Source organism: Maylandia zebra, linkage group LG17 (genome assembly GCF_041146795.1).
Source record: "Maylandia zebra isolate NMK-2024a linkage group LG17, Mzebra_GT3a, whole genome shotgun sequence".
Classification (NCBI taxonomy): domain Eukaryota; kingdom Metazoa; phylum Chordata; class Actinopteri; order Cichliformes; family Cichlidae; genus Maylandia; species Maylandia zebra.
This window is the reverse complement of record NC_135183.1, coordinates 34,106,501-34,120,107: the sequence shown is the minus strand read 5'-3', so window position 1 is coordinate 34,120,107 and position 13,607 is coordinate 34,106,501. Positions and strand designations below refer to the sequence as shown.

At 42.6% G+C, this 13,607-nt stretch overlaps 2 protein-coding genes across 4 annotated transcripts; one reads left to right on the top strand and one right to left on the bottom strand.

Annotated features, from left to right (window-relative positions):
• Positions 1–2,027: 2,027 nt before the first annotated feature.
• prdm4 (PR domain containing 4) lies at positions 2,028–7,257 on the bottom strand. Its single transcript, XM_004560818.4, has 12 exons — positions 7,169–7,257; positions 6,815–6,881; positions 6,502–6,617; positions 5,704–5,892; positions 4,839–5,609; positions 4,602–4,751; positions 4,394–4,512; positions 4,207–4,292; positions 3,992–4,119; positions 3,189–3,743; positions 2,937–3,105; positions 2,028–2,834 (listed from the first exon to the last, which is right to left on the bottom strand). The coding sequence occupies exons 3-12, from the start codon at positions 6,614–6,616 to the stop codon at positions 2,480–2,482; spliced, it is 2,637 nt and encodes an 878-aa protein (XP_004560875.3). The 5' UTR covers position 6,617; positions 6,815–6,881; positions 7,169–7,257; the 3' UTR covers positions 2,028–2,479.
• Positions 7,154–9,409, top strand: LOC101468601 (achaete-scute homolog 4-like). 3 transcript variants are annotated; one of them, XM_076875822.1, is made up of 4 exons: positions 7,154–7,263; positions 7,416–7,553; positions 8,545–8,597; positions 8,694–9,409. In XM_076875822.1, the coding sequence occupies exon 4, from the start codon at positions 8,698–8,700 to the stop codon at positions 9,235–9,237; it is 540 nt and encodes a 179-aa protein (XP_076731937.1). In that variant the 5' UTR covers positions 7,154–7,263; positions 7,416–7,553; positions 8,545–8,597; positions 8,694–8,697; the 3' UTR covers positions 9,238–9,409. The 3 variants fall into 3 exon arrangements, with proteins under 3 accessions (XP_076731937.1, XP_076731936.1, XP_004560876.2); XM_076875821.1 differs by lacking the exons at positions 7,154–7,263; positions 7,416–7,553 and having other exon boundaries at positions 7,584–8,597; positions 8,697–9,409; XM_004560819.2 differs by lacking the exons at positions 7,154–7,263; positions 7,416–7,553 and having other exon boundaries at positions 7,586–8,597.
• The last annotated feature ends 4,198 nt before the right edge of the window (positions 9,410–13,607 follow it).

Genomic DNA, 13,607 nt, shown 5'->3' with positions numbered 1-13,607 from the left:
TGAAATGAAATGTCTCCATGTTTGGAGATACTCTCTGAAATGGATGGACACAACATGACTAAACTGATACCACATGAGCAAATTAATTTTTTTTTCCTTTACTGAATGCACTGAGTAAGTGCAATAAGTGAGCAATAGTGTTTAGTACTTCTCCAAAAGACACTTGAAGCAAAGTAATCTCATTATAATAAAGGCTTACAAATTTGAGAGACTAGCCCATGTCTCAGTTTTAATTACGTTCATTTCAATGTAATTTATATAGCACTAACTCACAAAACTAGTTGCCTCAAGGTGTTTTATATTTATATTTATATTATTAGCAAGACAATCCCAACAATCACACGAACCCCCAACAAGTTAGCAGTTGGCAACAGCGGGAAGACAAATTTACTTTTAACAGGATGAAACCTTAAACTGAACCAGGCTCAGGGAGGGGCAGCCATCTGTTACAACCAGTAGTTGATCACTTAATGAGAAGTACAGAGATTCACATTGGTGGAAAAGTGAACAAAAGAATGATCATCAATTCACATTAAGAAAAACTGCTGATAGCTAAATGACTGTTGCTGCTACTGTCTTTAGAGGGTGTCCTGTAAAGATTACAAGAAGAGCTCAAGAAACAATCCTGGAAGAGTTGTTCAAAACAAAACAAAATTAAAAAAAACGGAGAAACAAAAATATACAACACTGTTTCGAGGGGACACGGTACGGGACATCAGCTGCAAAGCCTCATTCCCACTGTAGAGCACGGTGGAGGGAGCATCATGGTTTTGGGCTGCTTTGCCATCTCAGGGCCTGGACTGTGAGAAGTCACTGAGGGGACAAATGGTTTAAGGTGGTATTTTGAAGTGGTTACTTCAAAGATGGGAACCAGGTCACAGTGAGTTCTCTTCAGAGCAGTAAGTCTGGTTTCAATCAGCTTGCATTCAATGAAATCAAGCTGGCAAATAAATCCATTCTTTTTATGGAAATATTGTTATTAGCTGTAATTTAAAAAAAGAATCTATTACTGTCTGCATTTACTGGAATTTACAATAAGTAGGGATGGCTGTAGCTCAGGAAGTACATCTACAAATTAGAAGGTTGATGGTTCAATCCCTGGCTGCTCCAGTCTGCATGCCAAATTTTCTTGGGCAAGATACTAACCCCAACTTTCTCTCCAATTGGAGTATGAATGTTGAAATTCCTCTACTAATAGTGACATGGTTGCTTAACTTCAGAATGAAATAGGCACTCAGTTGGGCTCAATCGCTGTAGCTGGCTCAGAGTGATTGCAGTGTGTGCGAAATCAGTTTGCATTTATAAATTATCTGGCGAGTGATTGCAGTCAGTTTGGAAACATGTTGCGTCCCACCAGGCAACCTGTACAATTGCCTTACAATCTAAAGTGGTCGGTTACAGAATTTAAAAAAAAGTGCAATCACTAAGCAAACACTACGATTTTCCTAGTCACAAGACTTTTACCCCTCCGCTGTAGAAGGCTGATGAGGAATTGTTGGCAGGCGGGCAGACGGGTAGCATGGACACCCAACAATGCAATTAGGGATTTTCAAATCTATACCATAGGTGCATCACCTAAAAAAATCTCAGAGGTGTTAAAATCTTGTTGACCTGGACCTTAAGGTAACGTTTTTCTGAAAATCTTGCAAATCTGATAACTCAAGGGGGAAATCCTCAAGAAGACTTTCAAATGTATTTATCATTTCCTGGTGCATTTACCAGGAGGCTGAGGGGCAGCACTGATGGTTCTCATTATTTTTATTCCTAGTTTCACTCAAGTGTAATTAAGCCATTAGTTCCTGGCTGGCATGCTCGACTTCATACGTCACAAAAACATGCTCTACAATTTGTTAACAGTACTAAAAAATGCTGACATCAGCAGTGCTACCCTTTACTCTCTCGGTAAAGCGCGAATGGTGTTAATTTGAAAGTCCTAGATGATGTCCTTGAGTTAACAGATTTGCAGGATTTTGAAAAAAAGTTGCCAAATTTTCTTTGCAACTTAATGAGATGACACATAAAAAATATCAGTCTGCTCTATAGCACAGTTGTTCGTTTATTAAAATATGCATTACACAGTATAAAGCTGCAACATTACTTTAACACCCAGTGTGGGATAATGCACCATAAATGCCTACCATATTACTCTGTAGCAAAAAAAAAGGTTATCAGCCACATTACTGAGTGAGCTGAAGAATTAAGATTAAGAGAAAAATAATGAATAAATGATAGCTTATATGAAACCCGAAAACCAGTAATTACACAGGCCTGAGTCATGAGAGGAAAGAAAATACAGTCAGATCTCAGATTATTTTAGCAGCTCTTGTGAGAAACTAGACAAAAATGTGGCAGTTCAATTGTACTGATGGCCAAATATGTTATTATATATTCAGAAAGTTATATTTGGCAAAAACGAAAGGTAAACATCGATAGTTTTATGAACTTAAATAAATAAAACATCTCAACAGGCACAGTGTTGTCAGTGAGGGGGTGACAGGGACTTTTCAGAGTTATATCCACCGACATCTAAACCGCAGTCTTCACTATTGGCCGAGTCAACCAGTCTCTCTCTTCCTCTTCTGCTGTCGTCGTCGTCGTCCTCCTCCTCCTCCTCGTCTTCGTCGTCAGCGTCCTGCTCCTTGCGGGACCCCCTTTCTGTCTTGGGCCCTTTGCAGATCTTGAGGTGGCGCGTGAGGTGGTATTTGGTGAGGAAGGCTTTGTTGCACTTCTCGCACACAAAGTCTCGGCGGCCCTCGTGAGAGTTCATGTGCTTCTTCAGGTGGTTGGTCTTGAGGAAGTGTTTGTTGCACTTTGGGCACTGAATCCGCCGCTCACTGTCATTGAGAAATGAAGGAGATTTAAAAACAACTATTAGACACTCTGGATTCTGAGAGTACAATCCATCTGTTGACTTTTAAAGCAATGAAGTGACGCACTGTGTGTGAGAGAACATGTGCTGCTTCAGGTCGTGTTTCCTGATGAACGCTCGATCGCAGAGGTCACACTTGAGCTTCTCCGCCCCGGTGTGGATGAGCATGTGCGACGCCACGTGGGACTTCTGAGTGAACGACTTCTCGCAGACTGTGCATCTGTAGTTCTTCTGACCTGTCAGTGCGAAAACATGTGTGCATGTGTTAATCAGTCTGTGTGCCGAGCATCTGAAGTTACACTATTTACGCTGTACCTACCTGTGTGAATTTTCAGGTGCATCCTGAGGTTGCTGGGGTCGCTGAAGGCTTTGCTACAGTACTCGCACTTGTGAGGTTTCATCCCCACATGGCCCATGAAGTGCACCTTGAGTTTAGTGGATGTAATGAACGCCCGAGTACACATGCTGCATTTGAATTTCTTCTCCCGCACGTGGCCCTGACCTTTTGCCCTGGAGGTAATGTTATCAGAGTTTCTATCACTGCCGCCCCCGCTGCTGGCGCCGGTGTCAGTGTTTGTCTGCCCTGCAGCAGGGTTGTGACAGGGCCACGGGGAAGAGGAGGAGCTAGAGGTTTCATTTGTCAGCTTGTCTTCCTGGTGAGAGTGTTGCTGGGGCTGCTGCTCCTGTTGCTGTTGCTGCTGAGTTGGTGGTTGCTGTTGCTGATTGTGGTCCTGCTGTGATGGGCTGTGGCTGTGTGGAGGTTGGGTATGGCTGTGGTTACTGTTATGGCTGCCAAGATGAGACTTAAGGTCAGAGAAGGAGGCGCACTCTTTGCCACACTGGCAGATCTGACCCTCGGGTACCTGTGTAACACCTGAGAACCAAAGAAAAGGAAGTTAGAGAGTTGAGAATGTGGGCCTGTCAATGGCATCTATTCCTTCATCCTCCAGGAACTGCCTGCATACTCTCACCATATGATTATTGTGTACCAGGAGGTACCTAGGACCCACTGCACCAATGTAGGGTCAGACAATGGGTCCAGCTGTTTACTCACACTCGTACTAAATGAGGGTTCCTTAAATTTATACAGAGGGTTAGACATATTTAGTCATGTCCGCTCACCCATCAGCCTGCAGTAGTCTCTGCTGTAATAGAAGAGCAGCTCCTGGTCCGGGTGGATCTCAGTGGTTGTGCAGAAGAAGAGTTTACCGTTAGCAGGGTACGCCACCAGATTCTGCTCTTCATGTGTCCTGGACACACAAACAAAAACGTGTTAATTTTAATTTGCATTGTGGGTAATGTAGGCAACAATGGCATATAAAAACACGAGCATTCACCGAGCTTTGCGGACGAACATCATCCAATTGCATTCGTTCTCATCTGTTGTCACGATGCAGAACTCTAGCACGTTGTTGTGGTACATCTGTGACAGAAAAACTTGTTTATCATGCGTTCCCATGCTTTCATCGTGGTTTTGTATTGAATGTGGCAACTGCACTCCTAACAAAGGGCCACAAGATTAACCTTCCATATTTGAGGTGTGTCCTTTTCCGGCCAATCAGAGAGGTCCACGTTGCTACAATGCTGGCCAACCATTGGTCCAAAACAGGTCCTTGGTGGAATGACGTCCCGTGCAAAAACTCCTATGAGTGCAACCACATGCACATTTAAACATGAGCTTAGAGTAACATCTGAGGTCTGTCCTCATTAATAATCAAGTTTCTTTTCTTACCGAGCGGTTCGTCGGCAACAGAGATACGCAGGCACAGCGGACGCGGGAGAGAGAGGCGAGCCCGGCTTTGGATGGGAGCATCTGGGATGAAAGTGACTGGGCCATGCTCAGGACAGTCTGAGGTATATGAGCACTCACACAGTGTGCACCCTAAAACAAAAATGCACATTAGCTTTAAAGATTTCTCCATAAGCTATCGATTTTACTTGGATAGGAGACTTGAAGTTAAAAACTCACAGATGCTGTAAGCATTGACCATGTTCTCCTTGTTGGAAGAGGAATCCTCGAGCTGCAGCGTCGAGTTCACCAGCACCAGGTTGTTTTCCGGCCCCAGAGAAACCTCAGCAGTGATGGGGGACACGTTAACGGCCTCCAGCCCCATCCCAGAGTGTCCATGCAGAGACACAGGCTCCAGCTGGTTCTGGTTGGCCATGGAGCCGGTGAGTACCACACTTACTACGCCTGAGTTCAGCTCCCCGTTCGTGTGGAGTTGCTCCCCAAGTCCCCCTGCTCCCCCTCCCCCCGAGTTGCCCACTCGCCCCCCCATGTGATCCTGTTCCATTACCACTGGCAATTCGAGCACAGGGGGTCCATGCAGGGGCATCACCCCACCAGAAGAGTCCACCCCTGTCAGGCCCTCGTGAGGCTGGGGCTGCCTTCCCCCTCCGAGCTGCTGCTGGGTGTCAGGCACCGGCACTACTCCGACTCCATCCATTGAGGCCAATTCCTCCCCCATCCGCTCAGGAGACATGGGACTGCTGACACGTGACTCCATGGCAAGCCCTGTAGAGTCCAGCTCATGAGCACCTGTCTGGTGAAGGTCTGCCTGACCACTAACTTGTCTGGAGTCCATGGGCACCAGGCCCTGCTCCAGTGGGCCTCCAGGGCCACTATAGGGATCCAGACCTGAGGAATTGTTACTGGGCACAGACAGGGTCCCATCCATGTTAAGGCTGCTGGGATGAATATACTGAGGTGGAGGACGGTCTGCCAGGTAGGACAGAATACCTGTAGACCAAACACAGAGACCGTGTGGGATATACAACTTAAATTAAACATTGCCCTCGCCTCTAGATGAGTGTTCTGAGAAACCTTAACCCACCTGGCAGTATGTGTCGGAAGTAGCTGCTTTCCAGGTGAGGGTATGGTGGAGGGGGCAAGGAGTAATTCCTTTCAGGCAGGCCGCACATCACCCCTCTATCACTCAGTGGACCCATGGGGAGCATCAGAGACAAGGCTGAAGGGAGAGAACCAAGGGAAGGACCCAGACTGGGGATGGCCACTGGCATACCTAAACTCCCAAACCAAAGAACAGGTAAATACACACTGACACTTGAGACAAGAAAGAATAATATGCAAATGAAAAATATGATCTATCTGCAAACAAAAACATTTTATACACCAGCTATAAAGTGAAAAATAACTGTCAATAGCTGTTTGATTAGTACATGAAACCGGGTTAACACTGACAACAGAAATCTGGACACAGTCATGTATGCCCCACGAGTCTGAGCAGGCCTCTACACAACCCATATTGTAAATATATGTAAATATGTGAGGATTGTCAGGATGCTTTCAAGCTTGATACCTTCATTAACAAAAATCTAAGTGCAAGTGTAACTTCTGATGACGAGTCAGTATTTTACAAGTATCAGTTAGAAAACAAACTAAATTTCTTATAATTATAACTTTGTTTAACAATAAGAAATAATTATTACAATATGCTTTGTGACTTTTTCTCCTTATTGGGTCTTCCAGAAATCAGAATTAAAAGCAGAATAGCTGGAGTGAGTATGTTTTGTTTATAAAGGACAAAATGTGTGGACCATCACAGATCACCAGGTCGGTCTAATGTGTTCCCAGCTACAGCATTAAGAGCAGGAAGCAGCGTGTTCCATACCTGGAGTGGGAATGGGATTGTGCGTGGGGGAGGTGGGCAGACCCAGGTGGCTGGCACTCACTGAGGACACGCTGAGCTGGTCCATGCCCACAGGACTGAGGTTCATGTCATTCATCCTGGAGAGTCAACATCAGAGGCAACCTGAGCGTTTAGCCAGAAAGCTAGCTAACATACACAAGTAAGCACATTTTGGGAGGGTGAGGGGGTGAGAAGGTTATTGTACCAACCTCGCGACCGTCTTTTTTTCTGAAGGGAAGCGTTTAGTAATAAACAGAAAGCACACAATGTGCACACAGATTAAGTACAAACTTACCTGAATTTAACAACTGAGGTCCTGCAGTAGCCGTGTACATCTGAGTGGTGCTCCTACATGTCTGTCCCTGCGAATTAAAGACAGTAGGCTTGAAATAAACTTAAAGCGCATGACACTGACAAAGAAGCTAAAACTAAAGTCAACGTTATCAGATTTTTTTTAAAGAAAATAAAAAAGCTTTGCAACTAGCTAGCTAGTTAGCCCAACATCTCCGGACTGGCCGCACTGTTAGCTTTGTTCGAGCGGTTTCTGCTGGGCAGTATTACACGTGTAACTCGATACGTCCGTAAGTGTTGCTTTGTTGCTGAAACGTTGAGGATTTTAAAAGGAAAAGCCGTGAAAACAACAACATACCAACACAATACCTCCATGACCTGGGCCATGACAGTACTGCCTCCCGGCGCATGCGCCGTAGCATAGAAGGATGGAGGCGCGTCGGCTGATCACAGGTCAGTAAGAGGGATAACCTCCTCCTAATTTACCTTTAGTTTTTAATATTTACTATTTAATGTTTTTATAAATCTGTGCGGTGTTTCTTAGTGAAAAATGTAACTAGGAAACGCTTATTTGCTTTATTTTGTTTCCTTTGGTGCTTGTTTAGCTGTCCAGGGAATGATGTTGGTGAGTACGAACACGGCAAAGAGGCTGTAGTTCGGAGGTGTCAAACATAGGGCCCGGGGCCCGAATCGGCCCGGCAAAGACTCCAGTCTGGTACGCTGGACGGAAGATATGGTGGAGGGTATAAAGTTTTGTTCTTTTAATTGCATTTTTATAAGATTTCCAGCTGTTCCTGCTAATAAAGAACGCCCCCCCCCACGCACACATACAGCCACTCATACACTAAAGTAGGTAAATAGTAGACAATGAAATGACAGAAAAGTTCTTGTATTTTTACTGTTTAGTAAAAGCTTATTTAGATTCTTCACTATTCTAAGAGACATATTCTTATTCTTTTAAATAAAAAATACTATAAAAGGTAATATTTTAATTATCTAATTCTATGGGGTTTGTTTAGGTTGTGATTTTTCTTCTTGCTGCTCCAGTCTAGTTCTTGATTTACTGATTTGTCAGATAAACTTGAAGTTAATCTTACACTCCTCTGCTGTGACATTGAGGAGTGTGTGTGCTTTTACTACCAGTTGGTGATAAGTTTCAATTTTTTGGCACTGAAAGATTGAATGCTATCATGTGGAACAAATAACTTCATGTTATGATGTTTCATGATGGTTTTACGTACAAATGCTACCTTCAACTCATATTTTGTTGTTGGATTAGGATTTCAAGGACATACAGTCCCTTGCAAAAGTCATCTATTATCATTGTTGAAAAAGAAAAAAGAAAACAAAGATAGATGACTTTGGGATATTTTATCCCAAAATACACCAAATAAATCCTAATCAACATCCATAAGGCTAATTGTTGAATAACTTACAATGAAAATTACTTATAAGCCAATAAAATTTTCCAATCTTTTTTTGTCCTGCTGAGAACTGCTTCACACTGTTAGCGGAAGGAAGAAAACGTTGTGTAAACAATTTTATCTTGTTGAGAAAAGCTACATGGATTCATCTCCGCCCAGGATCACACCCACCCATGTCAGCAGCCTCAAAACCCCCAACAAACAAGCTGTCACTGACTACATCGAGGGCAGCCGACTTTGTTGTTGTTTTCTTTTCTTTTCTTTTCTTTTCTTTTTTTTAAAGATAACACGTTTCATCTGCAAAATTCAGAAGGAAACTCGCGCACACACCAGTGATGGTTGTTGTGAGGAGGCTCTGACGAGGTGAGTTGAAACGATTCATTTGGTGCTGGATGGTTTGAATCGATGTAATACCCTCTGACTTTATGATAAAAAATGTATTTTTTCTTGTTATTTCAGCAGAATGGCTTACCACAGTCAGGGGATGATGGAGCACATTTCACTCGTCCGTCCGCTGGCTCTCCACGGCATCTCCATGGACAACAGCGGAGCGCACCGTCAAGACGCGCTTCGCCTCGGACTGCCCTGCCACCTGGACGCCTACTTTGACCCCGTGCACGGACAGAGATTACCCTGCAGACGATTCTCCTACATCCCCTTTCACGGACCCCTCGGTGTGTGCGATTACTCTTTCGAGCCCGCGTTTATCCGGAAAAGGAACGAACGGGAACGGCACCGAGTACGCTGCGTAAACGAGGGTTACGCGCGCCTCCGGGAGCACCTGCCTCACGAGTTCGACGACAAACGGCTCAGCAAAGTGGAGACGCTGCGAGCGGCCATTGACTATATCAAACACCTGCAGAACCTGCTGGATGTAAACGTCTCCGGGGTGGAGGTGTCACTCGGAGGGGCGCGCAAACTCGAGCGGCTACAGCAGAGCTCGGAGTGCACTAGCGATGGAGAAACTCAAACCAGCCTAAGCGAAAGCGGGGATGTTGTTTAAATAGCCCTGCCTGTCACTCAGACCTGCTGTGTATGATCAAAGTGTAAAAAGGAAAAAGGGACAGTAAAGATGAGCTGTAATTATTATTGAGTCATATTATTTTTATATCATGCAGTCAATGAAATAATAATGTCTTTCTTCACTTTCGGAAAAGGTACATGTTACAAAATAATCCCAGCTCATTTATGTCATCATTAAATTGAGTTTAAAAAAAAGCATTAACGTCCAATTATTTTTTTACCACATGTTACAAGCTCTTTGTGGTTGAAAAGTATCAACAAGGTTCCTGAGCTTGCTTTTGACTAAAACATAACCCTGTGCGAAATGTCTCTTTAGAGAGACTTTAGAGCAAGGGTGTCATGAGGCCAGGGGGCCAGAACTGGCCTGGCAAAGACTCAAATCTAGCCCAATGAGCGCTTTGGAAATTATAAGCAAGTACTTTTGAACTTTTAACTGTATTTTCATAACGTTTACAGCTTTTTCTTTGGATAAAGACCTCCCCTTTTTCCATTCATACTACACCCAAATGATATGTAACCGATAAAATGACAAAAGTTCCTGTTTATCCACTATAGAAATTTAAGTTTGCTTGTGTTTTTTTTCCATAGCTACCGTAATCGCATACAGTACAGTAATAGCTACCAGAGCTTTTTCTGTAATTTAACATATTCAACACTTTTTTTCTTATACTAAGACATCTCAGGGATTAAATGTTTAGCTAAATGTCTTTCCACTGATGGAAAGGGGGAATTTCAACTGGTCCAGCCCAAATAACATGTGTGTATGTGGCCTATGATATAACACTGGTTCAACATTGCTGTGTCAGAGTCCCATTTTTATCCATCCTTCTGCCATCTTAACTGCATATTTAATTCAGTGTCACGGAGGAGCTGGAGCTTATTTCACCTTTTACTGTGGAACCTCGGGGTGCACATCACATGTTGACAGTCTCTTTGCTCTCCGGTTACTTTGAAATGTTTTCCTCAGTTTTAAAGCGCTGGATTTAGATACAAATAATTTCCCTTATGTAAGTTAAAAAAATAATGGCTTTCCCGTGCACAGGTCTAAGGTGGCATGTACAATCATGCACTGAATGATTAAGCAACTCAAAAAATCTGCTGTTTGAACTTTTCTGAGCCTCGCGCATGGGCAGTTTGGTTGTGCAATCAGAAAATCTGTTCTAATCAATGGAATAAGGTGATGTTATCATTCTGCTTTGACACACAAGATTTCGATTGAGTGGAATTTATTCTCTTTGGTTTGTTATTTAACAACAACACGCTCAGTCTCGTCTTGTTTCAAGAACGAGCGGCTATTGATATAGTCATAAAAAATGAGAGAAATGAAATCTCAAATCTGCTACTGAACTAGTTAAGTAAATAAATTTATTTATATAGCACTTTTCACAGATAAAAATCACAACAAAACCAGAAATAAAAATTAAGTAATAATATAAAACAATAAGTTGAAAACATAAGACAACTAACCACTTTAGTTGTCATTAAAGTGGTTATTTAACTTCATTTGAACTTGCTGCACATTAATATGAGCTCAAGAATTCAGTTAGTCTCCTGATATATTTGTAACTATGAAAACGCTTTTGGCCATGACAGAAAATCGAGGATTTTTACTTTGCTGTTGCTTCTCTGTTGTAACTGTAGCCCTTCTGATGAGCCCTTTTCTCCCACCCTGACTGCTGAGAATCTTGTGCTAAAGGCCATTTGCTGCTCAGTGTTCACTCTGGACAAAAACCTTCTTAAGCCAAGCCCGAAGATGAACAGCACTCAATGATGACATCTACCTTCTCATTTGTAAGCTGTGCATTCTGAGTGTTTTATCTTACTGCTTTATGTATGAGCTGACAATACCAAAGTACTCCTTGCTTTTTTTCTGCCATTTAACTTTTATTTTTTGTAATAAATAATCAGCATTGTCAAGCAGTTTGTGCAGCTGTAGATTAGCATACTTGATTTCTCGCCAGTGTTAAACGGTTGTTTGCAAAACCATGCTTTTAAAGCAGTTTCCCAAGCACTCCTTAAGCAAGAAGCATCCCTTCAGAAGAAAGTATCTCTCTCTTTCTTCATGTTTTTTGCACCTAAATGTTCTTCAAAGACCACCTACTTCATATCTCATGGTACTCAGGAAGTTTTTGCCTTCTAATATCTTGAGGAATGCATTTATCAGGGAACCCTCAGCTTCATAAGAGGAAACTCTAGAAACATTCGTCTCTACTTCTACTATTTGCATGTTTATCCTTCCAACCTCCGCTGGCCTGCATGGAAACAGCCCCTTTCTCATTTTCTGTAATACCAAAACCACAAATTTACCCCCAAAAAGTAAACATTAGCGATATTGTATACAGTTAAAGGGGATTTGGAAAGCCCTGCAGAATGCACGCCAACTGAACCGTGCAGATAGGGGAGAATGGCATTGATTTCCACTAAAGCATGACAAACCCTCAACAAAAGGCGTTTGGTAGTGCAGTGTGTGAATTAGACCCAATAATTAGCCAAGTGCTGGTACTTTGCGCTTGATGGTTCAGCGGCACTCTAAAGATGGAAAACATGAAGCTACTACTGAAGCTACTAAAGCTTCTGCCATAATGCATGTTTTCTTTCCTGAAGTACACAGGCAGATTCTAATCGGATTCCTGCACAGATTCCTTGGATCCATGGATCTATTTCAGTGTGAAATTTGTTGCCTATGTGTGCGTGAGATTTAACCCATAATAAAGAGGAAAGGGTTGTGAGGAATCATGTGGATTGTGTTTTATTTTTGGAAAGTGTGTTCCACATCCTTACCTCCTATACAATCAGTTTTTTGAATCTGAGGGACTAAAAAAACAAAACAAAAACAACTGCTCAAACATTGTTGTCCTCTGAACATCTTGTCACACAGGGCCACCATGGGCCCTTAGTAAACACACGCTTGAGAACAATTGGGTATATCCCTTACAATGTGGTGAAAAGCATGCTAAGCAAGATTTCAATTATGTAGTCACAAAAACAGAAAGATGAAAACAATAAAGAAAATAACGTGGAAGAAAAATGAGGAAGGAAATTAGAATACAATCAGACAAGCAAGTTTAATCTCAATATTAAGCCTGCTGATCTATTCCTGTTTGCGCAAGGCTACACATTCGTGCAGCGCATGGTGAGAGAATTCCTGCAAACGTTCGCGATGACTAGGTGCGATAAAGTTTATCAGCTGCAGTGAGATCAGTAGGGGACCACCAGGAAAGATTGCTGCCGCATGTTCAGACACAGAGCCCTCATCCGGGGACGGAAACGGAAGAAATGGGACTAACAGGGCACGCAATGATGCTGAGGTGTCCTCCTCAAACTGCAGAAAAACACAAGTGGAGCTCAACTTAAAAAACATGTTTTGAAAGAGCATGTGTTTGTGGCAAAGCAAGTTTATCAGCGTTAGTTCATCATTACTATTACAGCAGTGGGGGAAGCAGCTGCTTTACTTTATTGAAAGGAGTAATGCCACACCATAAAAAATCTTTAGTAAAACTCCTGCATTTAAATAGCTCGACAGTTGAAAAGCCTGCATCTGTGATGGCGTGAGATTGCATTCGTAAGCATGTTGTGGGTAACTTTCCCATCTGTGAAGGCCTCATTAATGCAGAATAATCTATACAGGTTTTGGAGCAACATATGCCGCCATGCTGATTGCATCTTTTTTTTCCGGGGAAGCTTTGTTTATTTCAAGACACAATGCCAAAACCACACTTTGCGTGCATTCTGACAACATGGCTCAAATGTAAAAGTTCATGTCCTATCAAATTCTCAAAGCATTCACCACATTCTGAGATGAAAAACAAAGAACACACTGAACTGTTGTAATCCTACGTCAAGAAGCATATGTGGCGTACAAATGCACTGATGTCCTCGCTGTCTGAAAGCTGACATAGTGTTGATAAAAGAAGCAGTGATGTAACACAGAACTATATGTAGCCCAGTTTATTAAACCATGTTGCTGGCATCATCTCAGTAAATCAGCATTTTCTGAAATACTCAGTCTGGCAACGACAATCGTGCGATGTTCACTTCAAAGTCACTTAAATCATCTTTTTTTCTACATTCTGCTGCTCAGGCTGATCTTCAGCAAATCATCTTGACTGAGACTACATTCCTGAAAGCACTGAGCTGCTACCATGTGACTGGCTGATAAGATATTTGAACAGTTGAACATGCGTTCTAGATAAAGTGGCTGGTCAGTGTATAGCGGGGGAAATAAATGCAATGCTTAATTTGCAATCTCAAACTGCATTTTGAGAGAAAAAAAGGTTTATTTATAGTCACACGTATCCGGGTTATTAAAGTGATGGATATGTGAGAATGTAATGAATAGTAATACAATTT